This window comes from Egretta garzetta, unplaced genomic scaffold, assembly GCF_000687185.1.
Source record: "Egretta garzetta isolate BGI_Z169 unplaced genomic scaffold, ASM68718v1 scaffold51, whole genome shotgun sequence".
Classification (NCBI taxonomy): domain Eukaryota; kingdom Metazoa; phylum Chordata; class Aves; order Pelecaniformes; family Ardeidae; genus Egretta; species Egretta garzetta.
In genome coordinates, this window is record NW_009258549.1 from 2071797 (window position 1) to 2087527 (window position 15731).

Here is a 15731-nt window from a genome sequence, read left to right on the forward strand (position 1 = left end):
CAGCTCTGAAGCTTCCCTGTGAGGGAGCTCCATAGACCTCAGTGAGGGGAGAGGTAGGCAGCATTCAGGTCCTTGGGCAACCCTGGTTCCTTCCCAGTGCACCCTCAGTGCTTCTCTCTGGACTGCTGGGGCAGCTGTCAAAGTATCACGGATCTTCTGGCAAACGTGAGTTTGCAGGCACACACACGCACACACGCACCACCACCCCCCGCCGCGTCATCGCCCTCTTACACCACTCACAGGTCCTACTCCACCTTATGTGCCGAGCAGACGAATTTCTATCTGTGACCCCCTCTGCAAGGGTGCGTGCCTCACACACTAACCAGGCCCACTTTAACAGCGACCAACAAAGTGGGCTTTTTTGTATTCCCGTTGGATGGATCTGGCATTGCCCTCCCCAAAGACACCCTAACTGAGAGGGGAAGAGGGCACCAGCAACAAATCTGCTGTTGGTAACCAGCAAGCAACGGGTTTGAGCTTGTATGGAGGTTTATTAGATGGCTGTGGAAAAAGATCCCTCGCTGAATGCACTCCAGTCCTCAGCCTTCGTCTTCTAAGGCTTGCCTTTTTTCTTCTCGTATTTGTCCTCCAATGCTTTCTGCAAGTTAATATTTAGGGCATTTTTCTGATGCCATTTCCCTGTAAAAAAGGCAAATCATAGTTCAGTTACAGCCTCCCTTCCAATGCAATTACCCCTCAAGGATTTTCCTAGCTGTAGCGCTCGTCTCTTGTGAAAATGGCAATTTCTAGTTGTCGTCCCCCTTTGCCCAAACCCATCCATCGTCCTCAGGAGAAGCAGCACCCATCTCAGAAACTCAGCAATGTATTTTCCTGGCAGAATCCGTACCTAGCTCATCAGTCCTCCTTCCGTGCCAGTTCTTGGGATCCCTGATTGCCTTCTGAATTATATCAGGGGTGTAGGAATCTTTCATCAAGCTTCGGCTCTCCAGTGGGCCACCTGCAAGGAACAGCAAGTAAGGAACTGTCTGAAAAAAATCACCCACCTGCAGTCCTGGAATTGAGTGGGGGAGCAACACCCAACAGTTTCAAGGGCTCAGGAAAAGGCGTGTGACTGCAATACCTTTGATCAGGCGTGCGGCTGGGTGCTGAACGTTAGCTTCATCATCACCCAGGAGGGAGCTTGTGTTTGGCACTTTATCTGCTTTTCATCCCCAAGGATGGAACAGGCACAGAGGGTGCCGCAAGGTGTCATCTCTATTTGTATCCCAGTGCCCCTTCTTTAGTCAACTGTCCGCTGATCTCCTGTTGAATCCCCTCATTCACGTGAATAACTTCCTATCCAGCAGCACAGCTCCACAAAAAGCACCTTCCTACCGCTCCAGGCCTTCCTGAGCTACTTTTCTGCCATGATACTTAACAAACGGTTCCCAACTGTGCTTCTCTTTTTATCCCCTCTTGACTTTTAGCCATTTGAGGGGGCTTTATTTTAATCTCTCATCCTTTCCTCTTCACCTTCCTTTTTATTGTACCCTTTCCTTGATAATGATGATTTTGAGCTCCACGGGGAAAGACGTCCTTCCTTTCTATGTGACTGCGCAAACCCAGGACAATGCAGTCTTCAATACCCAGCAAGGTCTTGCCATGGAACGTACTGTGTAAGGAAAAGCAACCCGTCTCGTGGTGGTACATGAGAAACTGGAGTCAGAGACAACTATTTCAGAGTTTCTTGGATATGATGGTAACGAGAATGGGATTAATGCTTAGTTCCCAATATTTGTTTAGGTGGAGGGATCCTTGGGGACCTTGGAAACAGAGGTTTGGGGAAGACATTTCAGAGCTCCCCATCTCTAAAGGTCCTGAAGAGAAATAACGCCAGTATTGGAACTGAAGGTAACTTGGGACTGGAAATGACAGGGGATGTTGAATTGCAAATGGTGTCCATTTGGACAGCTCTGAACATGGAGGACAGAGGTGATGATGCACCTTCACTTTTCACACCTTGGGGAAAAAAGAGTGAACAAAGAGAAAAGAAAGGGATAGAATACATAGAAAGGGAGGCTCTAGCTTTCATTTCCTCAAGTACCACAGCCTGGAAAAGCAGTGACTGTGGATTGAAGGAATGAGAGGGGAAAGTGAGGGTCACCTACAGTCAGAGCTCTGCCCAAAACAGTGTCACTGCCCTGAGCCCAGGAAAAGTATAGATGGGACCAGACTGAAGGTCAGGCATAGGTATGTGTGTCACCTCACCTTGGAAGATATTTGACCTCAGGTTAAAACCCAGCTGGTTGTAATCAGCAAAAGATGTAGAGTTCAGGGAGTTATTCAGCAGTTCAGCACGGTCGCTGAGTCTTTTCTGTCCCATGATTAATGCTGTCTTGCATAGAGCTCGCCCTTCCTGAAAACACAAACAACAAGGAAGCACTGTCAGTCCACATTCCCTAAGTGCAGGAAACTCCAGGCATTTCCACCCCTGCATAGGTCTTTGAGATATGACTATTCCCTGGGACCTGGGTCTGTCCTTGAGTCTCCCTCAGCAGCTTCTGTAGGCGTTGCAATTGCGTAGGACAACTGTGACTGGTAAAAAAGGAGGGAATTAGAAAGGGATGTTGGTGTTGGGCCCTGGACTGGGTCCTGGTACCTCCTTGTTTTGCCTTGCTGAGTTGGGACACTGCCTAGCTACATAAACCTTATAAACGAAAGGGGGATAGAAAAGTGAAAAAAGAGACAGGAAAGGCTGTCTGTAGAATGTGTCACTGCCCCTTAGCGTAAAGCCCAAATCCATCCCTCTACATGTCTCCTAGAAACTGCTAATATCCCACCCACTCAGTCCCCTGCTATACCATAAAAACAGCCTTCAACCTGCCACAAAGCAGACATGAAATGGCCTTCTCCAATACCTCTTCATCACTGGTAAGTTCATCTGCACTGGCAAATTTGTATTTGCTGTTAGCATGGATCGAGCTGTTTCTCTTCTCCAGAAGGAGCTTCCAGTCTGCTTTCATATCTGGCCCTAACGATGCTGAGGACTCTTTGGCACTTAATCTGCTGCAGGTCTCTTTGGCTTTTTCGTAGCTGGCTTTGATGGTCTTCCGGGAAGATCCAGGCCGTCTAGACCCCGGTGTTTGGCGCTGGCCTGCTACTGGTTCTTTGACATTTGAGAGGGATCTGGTGTCCTCTGCCTCCTTCTGCCTGGATATTGCAGACAGGTGGTAAGTGCTGTTCCTCCCTCTTGGCTCATGCCCCACTGTTGGGTCTTTGGTGGCAGAAGTATCTTTTCTTTCCTCTTCAAGTCTTTTTGAATTAAGACACTGTGCGGAGGGAGTTTTGGCCTGGAGACTGTGTTTGCTCTGTCTTTTAGTCTGAACACACTTTGCAGAAGGAGATGCCTGGGATTTAATAGATGTGGAGTTCTTTGCTGTTCTCTGAGCCACTGCACCCTTGGAGATGTTCCAGGAGGCTCTGCTGGAGCTCCTTTGGGATGTTCTCTGTCTGCTGGGACATAAGTCTTCTGGAAGATGTTCCTTTTTCCCTTCCTCAGGTTCCACTTAAAGACAAAAATACTAGCTCAATGAATTTGATACTGTTTTGATGACAGGTGGTATCGTAAACGGAGATGGAAACAACCGAACATGTCATTGTGTCATTGTCAGATGACAAAAGAAACAGTAAATGTCTCAAAGAGGGAAAGAAAAGAGAAAAAACTAACAATCTAGCAGCATTATACCAATCTTCCTACTGAACCAGGTGAAGGTTCCTGAGGAGTCTTAATTGCTCTTGAGAGATGAACATGCACAGAAGTGTGGAAGCAAAAATCCTGTGGTCAAACATGCACACAAAGGTCTGTGTTTCCGTATGTGTAGGGGCCCCTCCAACCCACGATCACTCTGACACTCGTCAACATGCACTTACAGTCTCTGTGGCTCATCAGTATTTGCTGATGAGTTTACAGCACAGCAGTGGCTTACTGTGCTTGTGCAAGGAGGTAGTGAGACAAGTCCACCAGTGGAGGAAGGCACACTCAAGGAGGGGGGATTTTCACCCATCAGCCCATGGCACGTGGGATCCCTGTCTGAGTAGTTTTCACTCACAGAGGTACATGCAAATCAGGATGGCGTGAAGGGAGGGAAGGAATGACAGACAGCCTCACAAGCTGTACTGCAAAACAAGCTCTGTAGAGGGACAGTTTCTCTGAGATCTTTCTTACCTGAAGTACCGTTGGCTCGCACAGAGTCACTTTCTGCCATATTGGGTGTAGGGGAAGCTGGAACGTCTACCACACCCTTGGAAGAGAAATGAAGGCTGTGTCAGGCTCAGAGATGGGAAGGAAGGGGATGGTGGTCCCGCTCACCTTTAGATGACATAGATTATTCTCAGACAAATGTATTACATGCTTTACCAGATCACGATAGTCCTGTCCCTGCCTGCCTGCATGGTTGGTCCTACAACCCCCGATCCTCTCAGATTAAAAACCACAGAAGTCCTGCTCATTAACAACTCACATGGGACAGCGTGCCTAGAACATGGCCAACCAGTGCCTCAGGTGGATACTGAGCTGCAAGAGTTTTCACAGGCAGTGGCACAGACACAAGCCAAAATGGAAAGAAAACCTCAGTGAAAATGTCTTTTTTTATTCTGAAGCACCTAGAGATGTCAGACCTGTCATGTGCTGTACAGTTACAACATTCCTTTCCTTTGGTGCGTTAAAGTCAGGCCAGAAAAATGGGGAGAGAAGGTGATAAACATAAAATGCCTGTGCAGTGTTGGCTATGCAAAGGAAGGGATACAGGCTGGAGGCAGGGCTTCTTCCCTGATTCTGGCACAGAATACCCCCTGTTCTACTTTGCTAGTCCTGCTGATGTGATTGATCCAACACCCAGCCTTTGCAAACCGCCTCCTGCTCTAGGAGGAAGCTCGTGTCTTTCCTGCGGGGGGAATGTATGTGTAACCCTCAGTTGTGTCCTGCTGGTGGTCTGTGTTCCTCATCCCAGCAGGACCCTACAGGCTTAGCCCATGCGAAACCTTTGACAGGTTACAACTGAAGCCATGGCCCATGGTGGTGAGTATGGTAATTGTGAGCCTGCTGGCACCGGCAGCAGTACAAATGGGATCTGTATCAAGTAGGGATATATGTTTGCATTTCTCAAATTAGCTGATGACATGACATACAGGCTTACCTTCTGCTCTTGAGGCTAGTTATTGGAACGAAGACAAGACTGCCAATGGAGCAGGAAGCCTACCGCTTCAAAGTTAACTCACCAGGGCTGATTTGAACCAGCAGCTTGTGTTTTACCCTGTGCCAGTACTTTGCAACAGCGTTTGGTACAATACTGGGATCCTGAAGCTGAAGTTACTGTATCAACCAGACAGCAGGAGTCAGTGCTGTGTGCTCTGCAAATGTATTAAGAGACAGAACCTCTCCCACAAAAAGAGCAGGGCCACAAGAGATGAGGAGAGGAAGCCAGGCCGGGCTTACAGGGCACGATTTGCTTCTTTTCTGTATCACTTTTCATTCTTTTTAAAGAAGAGCCAAACATTGACACACGATCAAAGTGCAGGAATCTGTGTTGCTAAATAAACTCCTGTGTTAACTCCCACCTCCTACTTAAAACAAAAACATGTCTGTTTGTTATTGTTACTATATTAAGTGGAAAGAACTTTCCAGTCTGCAGTTCTAGAAATTCCTCCTCTCCCACTTCTTCCAATGAAGCAGGATTTCTGTGTAATGAGGCAATTTGCTCATTTCCCAAATGCTTTTCATTGGTAACTTCCATTTCCCCAGTTTCTCCTGAATAAAAAACAACACAGAAGCCTGCAACTGCTCCTACTTTCTAATTTGTAACTTATATGATGTTATTGTTATTGTTTATTGTTCATTTTATTTCTGAGCCAGAAGATCCAAAGTCAAAGCACCACTCCCTCGATGCCAAGAAGGACTTTAAGGCCACTTGACCATCCTCCCAGACAACAGAAGCCACAGAACTATGTCTACTTATTCCTTTGCTAAGCCAAGTCTAAGGCACAACAAATGACATACCAGAAAAGACATACCTTGATCAAAGAGCTAGAAGTGATTAAACTTGATCTTTCGTGCTGAATGAAAAGAACCAAAAAACATTTGTTTAGTATAGCCTAACACTCTGACTTTCCTGACATGCAGCCATGGAGGGAGCTGTCTTTCCCAGGCAGAAAATCAACCTCCCCGGACAGGTGTAGGAATTGGTATGCCATTCTCACCAGCCACTGGATGTAGTCAAGAATGGTCTCATATGCCTTCCACATCTAGCCAGGCCAGGTGCAGAGGTGGAATGAAGGCTGAAGGGCAGAGGGCTGCTAGGGAACAACCCTCCTTCCTTTATGAGCTGTGGTCTCCATGGGAACCAGAAGAAACATAGCAGAGATCAGGGTCTGACTAAAAAAACAAACAAGGGCGAGAGTAAAAGGCTCATGTCTCATGAAACACCTGTGCCCAGAAGTTCTCATGACATACATAGGATTTCTTGGGAGACTTCTGTAACACAGTCATGATAATCAACAAGACTGTATTTCAGCAGAACTGGATCTTCCAGCATCCCCAAATGCTTCGCATGAGCTTGTTGACCCCATCAGAAAGGAAAGGGAAGGTGCCCCCATTTTCCACATTAGAAAAGGGGAGATGGTGGGCTGGCAAAAGGTCTTACACAGAGTCAATGATAGAATCACAGCTTAGCCCTCCTGTGTCCAGCACCCAATGCTGTATTTTAGCCCCAGACTTTTCATCCATTCTGCTCCACCATGGACCTGAACTCTCACCAGGCCACCAAAATTCCAAGTCCTCAGACAAAAGTGCAACTCTTCTTCATGTTGCAAAGCTGCTTTTCCCACCCAGCACAAACATGTCCCAGGCAACAGAGAAGAATTAGAAATATTTGCAGATGCATCATCTTACATTTTATTCTTTGTGAGAAACCGAAAGATCGATCGAAATCTACTGATTGTTCTTAGAGAAACCGACAAAATACACATGAGCATGTTTTTTCTTTACTTTCACCTCCTCCCTTTCCCAGTACCCTGGGCTGGAGACAGCTGCTAGATCTCATTGCCCAAGAAACAACTCTCCCTCTAGGCCTTGTTGCGCTTCAACTCAGAGACCTTGTAGCGAGGTGGGGCACGGTGGAACCACTCAGACCAGGAACCATCATAAACAGCCACATCACGCTTGCCACAGAGGTAGGCTGCCAAGGCAATGTGACATGCCGTGACACCTCTGCGGCACGTGGCTGCCAGCGGCTTTGAGAGATCCACTTTATTCTCACGGAATATTTCTTGGATCTCCTCAATACTCTTCTCATGGCCGGTTTCTGTCAGGAATGAGTGGAAGGGTATGTTCACAGCACCAGGGATGTGACCAGATTCCAACCCTGCAAAAGTGAACAAGAAAAGGAAACATGAGCAAGGAGACACTAACGTAGGTGATGAAAGACACCTACAAAAAGAGACATTAGAGAGACATCACTGCAGATACTCCCATTCTCTCCAAGACAGTCATTTGTTTCAGGTGATGATACAGATGCAAAGCAGTATGGGGCTAAAAAGAGGTCAAAGATTATTCAACTTTGCTGAAGTCAAAACTTCCAGAACATTTAGCAAACTATCTCCCCCCTGAAAGCAGTAAGAGGTAGGAATCTGAAGAAGCCTTAGATGTGACAAGAATCAAAGAACCACCACAGAAAAGATCTGAACAAAGGCATTCAGGGGATCTGTGTAGAGAGAGACATGCAGCAGTGCATTTCTAACCTTCCCCAAGTATGCCAGCAATGTGTAGCGACACAGCTTTTAGAAGCAGAAAGTGCGGCTTGTATGTGGAATTTGTGAAAGTAGTTATCTGTTCACAGTTTATTCCTGTGTCACATTAAAAATTGTATTTCAGAAAAGTAAAGCAACCTTAGAAGTCAGCCACATTACTGCTGAGGCAGCTACCCTGGGACAATGGGCTCAGTGAAGTGAGAATTTGGATTTTATATCGCTTTTTATCCACTCCATGGATGAAATCAGCATGGGTTCTGTTTTTCTACTGGTACAACTGACCACTTCAGGCAAGCTGAAAGTTGCATCTCAAGAACAACGTCTTTAGAGAGAAGCAGATACAAAAATATGATAGATAAGATTTCCATCACGCCCCTGAAACTCAAACTCTGTCCCTATAGGCTTAATCTAAGTCTATTACATTCAATGGAAGCTTTTCGACCGGCTTTGAGAGGCTTTGGATCAAGCCTCATTGGAGCAGGAAACATTATATATTACATTGAAAATGCATTTAAGGGAATGGTTCCTTGCTAGGCTTGAACTTCGAATGAGACAGCCCTGGGAAAGTCACATAAATAGTGAACTGTTTCACTGCCAGTTTTCCACTTGCCTAAGTCATCAGGGTAACTGATCTCAGGCAATGGGAGAGACTGGGGCAGGGAACCTTTGTCACAGTCAAATGATTAAAGTATACCTAGTCAGAGATTGACATCACACATCATAATGACACTGCAGTTTCATTGCTCATGCAGAGTGATGTCATGACATGATGAGCTATGTCACAAGGGGAAAAGAGGAGTTTGGCAGGGTATTGAGGATGGGATTTTTGCTCTGCTGGACAACAAATGAGAACCTAAACACAAAGCTGCCCTGAGTCAGCTTCACAAGATCTCTCCCTGTTCCAGATGGACCCTCTTTGTCTCTTGATTCATCCTCCCTGAGTGCCTCTGAAATCTGGCATTGTTGTCTACTGGTCACCTCATGCATCCTTCAGAAGTGTTTAGCATTACAGGGAGAAGTTGGGAGAAAAACTGCTGACTTCTGGAGGGACTAACATTTTAAAAAAAAAGACAGTGTTTTGGACTGATGCTTTCACCACATTTTTTCCAGTTCCAGAAAACAACAGTTCATCACTTCAGCACACAGAACTGCAAAACCCACGCTCATTAATATAGTGTCTGTATGACAGAGGGGAAATAAAAATAATACAAAAAATGAGTGTGAGAAAACTTTGTTTGTAGTTCTCAGACTGCAGAGCTTCTCACTGGAGAGAGTTACATGACTGGGTTAGGCTACTGCTTTCCCACAAGAGTCAAAGGTCCTGACCCTGTCCTTTGGCAAGGGATTTCTGCAAGGCTCTCCTGCAGTACTGGGGATGACCCCAATACAGAGAAGCCTGTGAGCTGCACAACAGCAGTCTCACACCATCCTAAGGGCACTGGGAAGTGTACTGAGATCAAGAAGTCCTGGGGGCTGAACTAGAAGGGCCAGCTCTTGCCCTAAGAAGCTCGCTGGGCCACTGATTCAGTTCTTAGGTGTCCCAGGCCCTATGGTCATGACTGCTTTTTTAGACTGTTCACACATCTGAGGTAGGTTTGTACCCCTTTCTTACTGGAGACAGCCGTGACATACACTCACCACCCTTAAACAACTCTTCAGTTAGGATCTGAGTAGATCTGAAAAGAACAGTCTCATTTTAGAGCATTTTTGATTTTGATCTATAGGGAGACTTCCTTGCTCCAGAGATTCAAAAGTCTGTTGGAGTCAAAGACCAGTGCTTGCACTCTGCCAGTGAAAGATGGGGGATTCTGTAGAAACTGCATTTACTCATCTATGTGGGTGTTCAGCTGAAAGAAAGAGCTGACATTGCACAACTACAATCCCTTGGACTGCCTAAGAAGTGCTCTTGAGTGGTTGAGGAAGTTTTATCAGCTCTCTTTCTCCTAGGATGAGAGCAGAGAAACACAGGACTGGAAGGCAAGGCTGGGACGCAGATGGATCTGAAGAGGGGAGAGGATATGACAGACAGACATACTCCACGCCAGATTCATGCAGTCACTAGAACATCTGCTCCTGCCTCATATGACAGACAGCATACTCCACGCCAGATTCATGCAGTCACTAGAAACTCCAGGAAGGAACCCTAGGGTTACCCTGGCTCCCAGCTACTACAGTGATCACTTTATAGGCTCCTTCTCATAAAACCATCCATCTCAGAAACAACTTGGATTCTTGCCATGAAACATCCCACTGAGGCACCTCCCTCCTCATGTGAGGAGGAATATTAATTTCCAATGTTAAATTTGTCACGGTCAGTCCATACATCATTTATCCTTGAGCTAACATTGCCCTGCAGCTGAGTTTTTCTCCCTTTCTGCTATTGCTCCAGCATACTGATAACAAGCACTCAGCACTCCCAACAGCCTCATGCCCTTAGCCTAAACCCAGTAAGGGCTCATTAGATACACTTTTCACTGCCTTGGCCACCCTAGAAACAGTTCTAGGTGACCCCAGGCTTCTGGATAAGGAAGTGGCATTGCCTAGCATCTCGTTTGGTAGACAAGAGATTAATAATTGCTGTTGTCAAGGCCAAACTGCGTGTGAGGTTCTTGCAACCAACGAATTCATCCAAGTCTTATTCTCTTCTGTTGCTTCCAAATGCAGGTCTTCAGCTTGTAAAACAAACACAAGCAATTAAGTGTTCTGGGCTACTAAGCATCCAACCTTGCTCTCTGTAGCGTTATGTTTCCTGTCACTTCTATCACTGCAGGTGGTACCTCAGATAATATTCCCCCTGTGATCATTTAAACCCTCCCAAGCCTGTTCCAGCAGCACATTTCAGTAGTGACGCCCTCTTTTCAGTGCCTCAATGATTCATAAAAATATGAAATAAACATAGAAGCATAATGATGGGACAGTGCTAGCAACTTCCAGCCCCACAGATCTGCTTTCAGCACAAGCTATTCTTACCCTCCTTATCTCCCTTTCAGTCAGTTTCTTGGGCACCTAACAGTATTTGTGCTACATGCCCTCTTCTCACATTGAACTAATAATTGCCCTTCTAATATTACATCCAAAGTATTAATGAAGTCCAAATGGAACAAGTCTACCTTGTAGGTGCTTCCAATGGCTAGAAGAAAAGATCAGACATAACTTCCAGGCATGCATGTTCCCATTTCTCTTATCTGGCAAATCAATTCTGTTGGCAAGGAAATAGAGCCCTTAGCTGCAGTGCAAGTTTACCAAGGTATTTTATTCAATTTTGCCTTCATTTCAAATAATTTTTCTTGAAGTGTTTTTTGGAAGCATTCCAGTCTATCCATGTTATGATAATAGATCAACAGCTGCCTAGGTTGTGCTGTACCTCCTATCCTAAATACAAATACAAACCTTGCTAGTGTTTCTGTCCTACAGAACCTCACTCTGATTAAATTTATCAAATTCTTGCCTCATGGAGTTGCAATGTCACTTGAATGATTTTTGACACGTTTAGGATGGGAGATCATCTGCCTCTCAGATTTGAGCACATTGGTTATACTCCCTCTTTAGGAATGATCCTTCCTGCTTTTTTCCCCTTCTTCTGCTACCCCTCCCACTACTCTGCAGACTTATCCTCAGGAGAAAAAAAAATAAATGGCAGCATAGACTCAATATAATTCTGAGGCTGTACACAAATGATCTTTCATCTGGAACCCCTGCTAACTGCATAGCAACCCTATTTACTCTTTCTCTCCTTTTCTCTTTTATTCACTTTGCTCCAGCAGTTTTTGTTATTTGTTTTAATTCCTTTTGCCAAGTCTCACTCAGCTTGGCTTCTGGCAATCCTCCCTCACAATTTGTAACCTGTAATATATTATCTTCTTCACTGCTTAATCCCCTTTTCCACATCTGTTAAGAGTCTCTGCTTAAATATATATTTTTTTTTGTTGGCTATTTATCTAGCTAGGACTACAGCCCCTTCTCTCTAGCCTTTCCCTTTGCAATGAAAGCTTCAGCTGGAATTTCTTAACATCAAAAAGACAAAAGATGTGCCCTGTCCACATTTAACTCCCCGTGGTCTTGGAGTTGGCTGGCTGCAGATAGCTGTTCTTTTCCAAATGCCTCCTCTGTTGCCTCCTTTTTTATCTCTCTCTTCCACTCAAATTGTATGCCTCAGAAGGGGCCATTAGTGATCTTACCTAACCTACCGTGAACCCATTGGAAGGAACACTAAGTTTGGTCCTGGCCAGCTCCCTGAGAGTCCTCGCAGTCAGATCAATAGGCCTTTGCCACCAATGTCAAAAATACGGTGTGCATATACAGCCAGAAGATTCAGCTCTAAGAACCAGCAGGGCCATGGTGCTAATTCTGGCAGCTGATGATTGTGTACCTTGTCAGGTGAATGGACAGCTTTGGATTGTAGGTTCCTGTGGGTTGAAACAGACTTTCATAAAGTCTCTCAATCTCCATGCTGTGCCTCGAGTATCACTCCATGGTCAAAGCAGAGCCAGTCCACTCCTAGCTGCAGACTCCACTTGGAGGAGAGAGGGAAGAAGCAGCAACGTTTCATTCTCACTCCCGCTGCCACTGAATGTTGAAGCTGAGCAAAAGCTTTATGTTTGGGGCAGGGAAGACTGAGAGCTGGGAAAATGGGCAAAACCTTAAGAGCTGTGTATGTGCAAGAGAGACAAGGACTACACAAGGGCTGAGCATGAGAAGAAAAATAGTTGGAAGCTCATGAAACAACTTTGGGTTTGTTTCCATTTTCAGATGCCAGATTCCTTGCCTGGCAACTTTCCCCTCTTTTCTCAGGTGGCTGCAGAAGAATTCAGAAATTCACAACTTTTCTGTACGCGTTAGTTCAGCTATAATTCTTGTTCCTCAGTTTTCGGTGCCCAATACTCAGGCAGAATCAGCACTGGTAACTATCATGTAATTATTTTTATCATCTGCCCCTGGATTGCCTAGGATTGTCTTGGTTCAGGCTGGTTCCATAGACCTGCACCCTACAGCACCTGGGCAAGCAGGCCCTTGGAGAACCTCGTTGGGCCACTGCTGAATCACAGATAAGTGAGTGGGCCTGAGTTGCTAGTTCCTCCAAAAACACAGCACTGTGCAAGGATGCTTTTAACCACTCAGTGCATACGTCACGGGCTGCACATCTGAGGGGCTTGTGCCGCACGCCATGCATGAACATCCAAGCTTTTTCATCCAAAGCAATACCTGCATTTAAGACCTATGAGACCCGGCTTCTAGAAACGCTGTCCATTTTTCTCCACCCTGGAAACCTGGGTAAAACTCTCCCACCAACTAAAAATTAGCCACGCATCATGGCTTACCTTAAACACTACAGAGTGTTTAATCCCAGCAAGGTAGCTGCTGCATAAAAATAAAACAGGGACAACTAATTCTTACCACAAGGAACTGAAAAACTAAAGAGGCAAAAGAGTCAGCTGAAATTAGCCTCTTCTAGAGACGGAGTTCATGGAACTGGAGAGATTAATTGACTTAATTAGGAAGTCAAGAGCTGAGGCAATAATTAAACTGAAATCACCTGAGAATGCAGCAAGTTCCTTAACCTCGACCATTCTTCTTCTCTAAATTGCAGGCAATGTTTCTCCTCCCTGATTGGATGACCCCTATAATTAATCAGCATTGATTTCAAATTGCTCTTTTAGGCATAAGTGCTGCCTTTTACCCACTGCTGGCTGTAGCGCAGCTACTGGCTAGCCTGGTTCAGAAGGCTGTCAAGCTCTTGTGGTACGAGCAGCTGCAGCTGGAGTGCTTATCCTGCTGGATCTGCTGTGGGAAGCAAAACTGGACCACCGCAAATAAACTGTTCCATGCTGACTCATTTCAAAGGAAAAATCTGTTCTCAAGACGCTGTCAGGGGCTGCGGTATTTGTCACCTAGTGACCACTCCCACTTTGGGAAAGAGAATGCAAAATCCACCAGCTCCCAGCAAGGAGCATTTTATTCACATCTTGAGGTTAAAATTCAACCTTTGCTTTGACGGGCTGCATTAGGTGAAGAAACAGAATGAGTGATAAGCCCAACTCCCTCTCTCTTCCTGCAACAGTCTCCTCTGTCACTCCCATTAACCTCTCTCACCTTCCGCATTGTCTTGCACAGGTCAAGTGTGTTGGTGGGGTGGGGGGCTTGCTGTAGACACTTAGATGAACCACAAATACAGAGCCATTTACTGCCAAATGCTCCTGAGATTCAGATGTGGGAAATGTGTTTCAGGCCACGGTGTCATACTCAATCGCTGTACAGCAGCACACACACAGGAAAACAGCCAGAACAGAATGACAACTGACCTGCAAGGCAGCAGCACAGCACTGCCTCAGGACCGCAGAAGCCTGCTCACACCTGCTCCTGTAGCGTGGAGCTTGACTCAGACCAAACAACTGTTGCTGAGCTTTTCTGTGCTTTGTTTTTGAAACTCTGCATTTCTTTTTAAATAATTTCTGTGATTCCCTTTTGGAGGAGAGGTTATTCTGGGATATACCAAGGCTTAAATTACACAGTAAGGGCCTCCTTTAACAACCAACTTGAATTTCATTCCAGGCACATCGCTGTACCAGCTGTCCCCACTGCACGGGACTTCTCCCACCCCTGCTTCTTGCAGGTCTAGTGTTTGACCAAGGTAAGAAAATCAATGTTTATTCCTGTTACTTGGGGCATCCAAAAGAGAGGTTCACAGCTCATACCTTTGGGAAGGGTTTGGGGATTGTTTTGCATGTTGGATTTAATGGCAGAGAGCAGAAGGACAAAGATCAGCTCAAGCAAGTTCTCTGTTTGCTGGGAACCAGAGCAAGAAGGACAATGTCCCTTGGGTTACTGTATTGCCTAAAACCTGTGCTTTTGCTGGTGCATTCATTATGGTGAGAGGTGCCTATATGAATGCTGATAGTTTGTGTGTGTCTGCTAGTGTTAGATAGGACTCTGAACACAGCCCTGGGAGCTCTCACCTCCCATGTTTGCATTCTGATTAACTTCTGCAGGGTGTGAGATGGGTGATCCTGGAGCCACCTGACTGCAGACCTTTTCTGCTATTTTCTCCTGCAGCTTTACAACCAACTAGAAGAAAAGCATTCTGTGAGGGCACTGGGATCTGAATGCTCAACTGCAGATCCCTTAAGGTAAATCAATGAGTTAGGCTGAGGCATGCCTGTGCATCAGGAAAATCTTTTCACTGGGTTGGAGCAGTTGTTACACCCAGACTAGTATTGACACTCATCATGCTCTGGTGCTGGGGGCGGGTGCCATTCCCAGCTCTGTTACCTTGGTCCAGCTTGGTCCCCTGGAACTGGGCCTCGGGGCGGGAATCCACCACCTGGAACCGCAGGGTCCCCACGTTCTGCATCATCTCCTCAAAGGTCTTCAGCAGGGCCGTGTTCAGCTTGGCCTTAAAGATGGCTGGGGCGGGCTGGCTGACCTCTGCTGTGACGGGGTGGCCCTCTTCCACCCAGTTCTTGAAGCCGCCGTTCAGCACGGAGACCTCCTTATGCCCAAAGGCCCGGAACATCCACCAGGCGCGGGGGGCATGGAAGGTGCCCAGCTCGTTCCCGTCGTACACCACCACGTGGGTGTCGTTGCTGACCCCCAGGCGCCCCACGTAGTCAGCGAAGTGGGACTCGCTGGGCAGCATGAAGTCGTAGGGGGAGGACTGGTCCCGGCACTCCTCGATGTCGAAGAAGGATGCCCCGGGGATGTGCCTCTCCTTGAATTCCTGCCGGGCGTTTCGCTCCTCCGGCGGGTACCAGGAGGCGTCCAGTACCCGCAGGCTCGTCCCTACCTGCCCGGCCCGCACAGCCTCCGAGAGCCATTTGGCGGTGACCAGCGCCCTGCCGAGCACCTTCGGCGCCATCTCGGAGGGCCGAGGCCGAGAGGGGGCGCCGCCAGTGGCGACACACACACACACAAAATGGCGGCGGCGAGGGGACGCGGGCCCGGAGGCGCGGCATGAGGGGGCGGTGCGGGGGCGGGTAGCACCGCCCGGGACC

At 46.8% G+C, this 15731-nt stretch overlaps 3 protein-coding genes across 4 annotated transcripts in view; 1 reads left to right on the forward strand and 2 right to left on the reverse strand.

Annotated features, from left to right (window-relative positions):
• Positions 1–483: 483 nt before the first annotated feature.
• TEX33 (testis expressed 33) lies at positions 484–6334 on the reverse strand. 2 transcript variants are annotated; one of them, XM_035903278.1, is made up of 7 exons: positions 6196–6334; positions 6010–6051; positions 4166–4241; positions 2859–3505; positions 2209–2356; positions 848–958; positions 484–639 (listed from the first exon to the last, which is right to left on the reverse strand). In XM_035903278.1, the coding sequence occupies exons 1-7, from the start codon at positions 6238–6240 to the stop codon at positions 554–556; spliced, it is 1155 nt and encodes a 384-aa protein (XP_035759171.1). In that variant the 5' UTR covers positions 6241–6334; the 3' UTR covers positions 484–553. The 2 variants fall into 2 exon arrangements, with proteins under 2 accessions (XP_035759171.1, XP_035759172.1); XM_035903279.1 differs by lacking the exon at positions 6010–6051.
• A 43-nt stretch (positions 6335–6377) lies between these two features.
• On the reverse strand, positions 6378–15680 carry TST (thiosulfate sulfurtransferase). Its single transcript, XM_009647820.2, has 2 exons — positions 15010–15680; positions 6378–7358 (listed from the first exon to the last, which is right to left on the reverse strand). The coding sequence occupies exons 1-2, from the start codon at positions 15593–15595 to the stop codon at positions 7060–7062; spliced, it is 885 nt and encodes a 294-aa protein (XP_009646115.1). The 5' UTR covers positions 15596–15680; the 3' UTR covers positions 6378–7059.
• Positions 11292–15731, forward strand: part of LOC104134296 (3-mercaptopyruvate sulfurtransferase) — a 7466-nt gene continuing 3026 nt past the window's right edge. Inside the window, 1 exon segment of the mRNA XM_009647818.2 lies at positions 11292–14867. Coding sequence (XP_009646113.2) covers positions 14629–14867 — 239 coding nt within the window. The 5' untranslated portion in view covers positions 11292–14628.

Coding starts and splice junctions, on each gene's coding strand:
- TEX33 (XM_035903278.1), bottom strand. CDS start 6,240: ATGTGGAAGGCATATGAGACCATTCTTGACTACATCCAGTGGCTG. Junction 6,052..6,195: donor TTGACTACATCCAGTGGCTG/GTGAGAATGGCA, acceptor CTTTTCATTCAG/CACGAAAGATCAAGTTTAAT. Junction 2,357..2,858: donor AACTTACCAGTGATGAAGAG/GTATTGGAGAAG, acceptor TTGTGTTTTCAG/GAAGGGCGAGCTCTATGCAA.
- TST (XM_009647820.2), bottom strand. CDS start 15,595: ATGGCGCCGAAGGTGCTCGGCAGGGCGCTGGTCACCGCCAAATGGCTC. Junction 7,359..15,009: donor GGGGACCAAGCTGGACCAAG/GTAACAGAGCTG, acceptor TCACTTTTGCAG/GGTTGGAATCTGGTCACATC.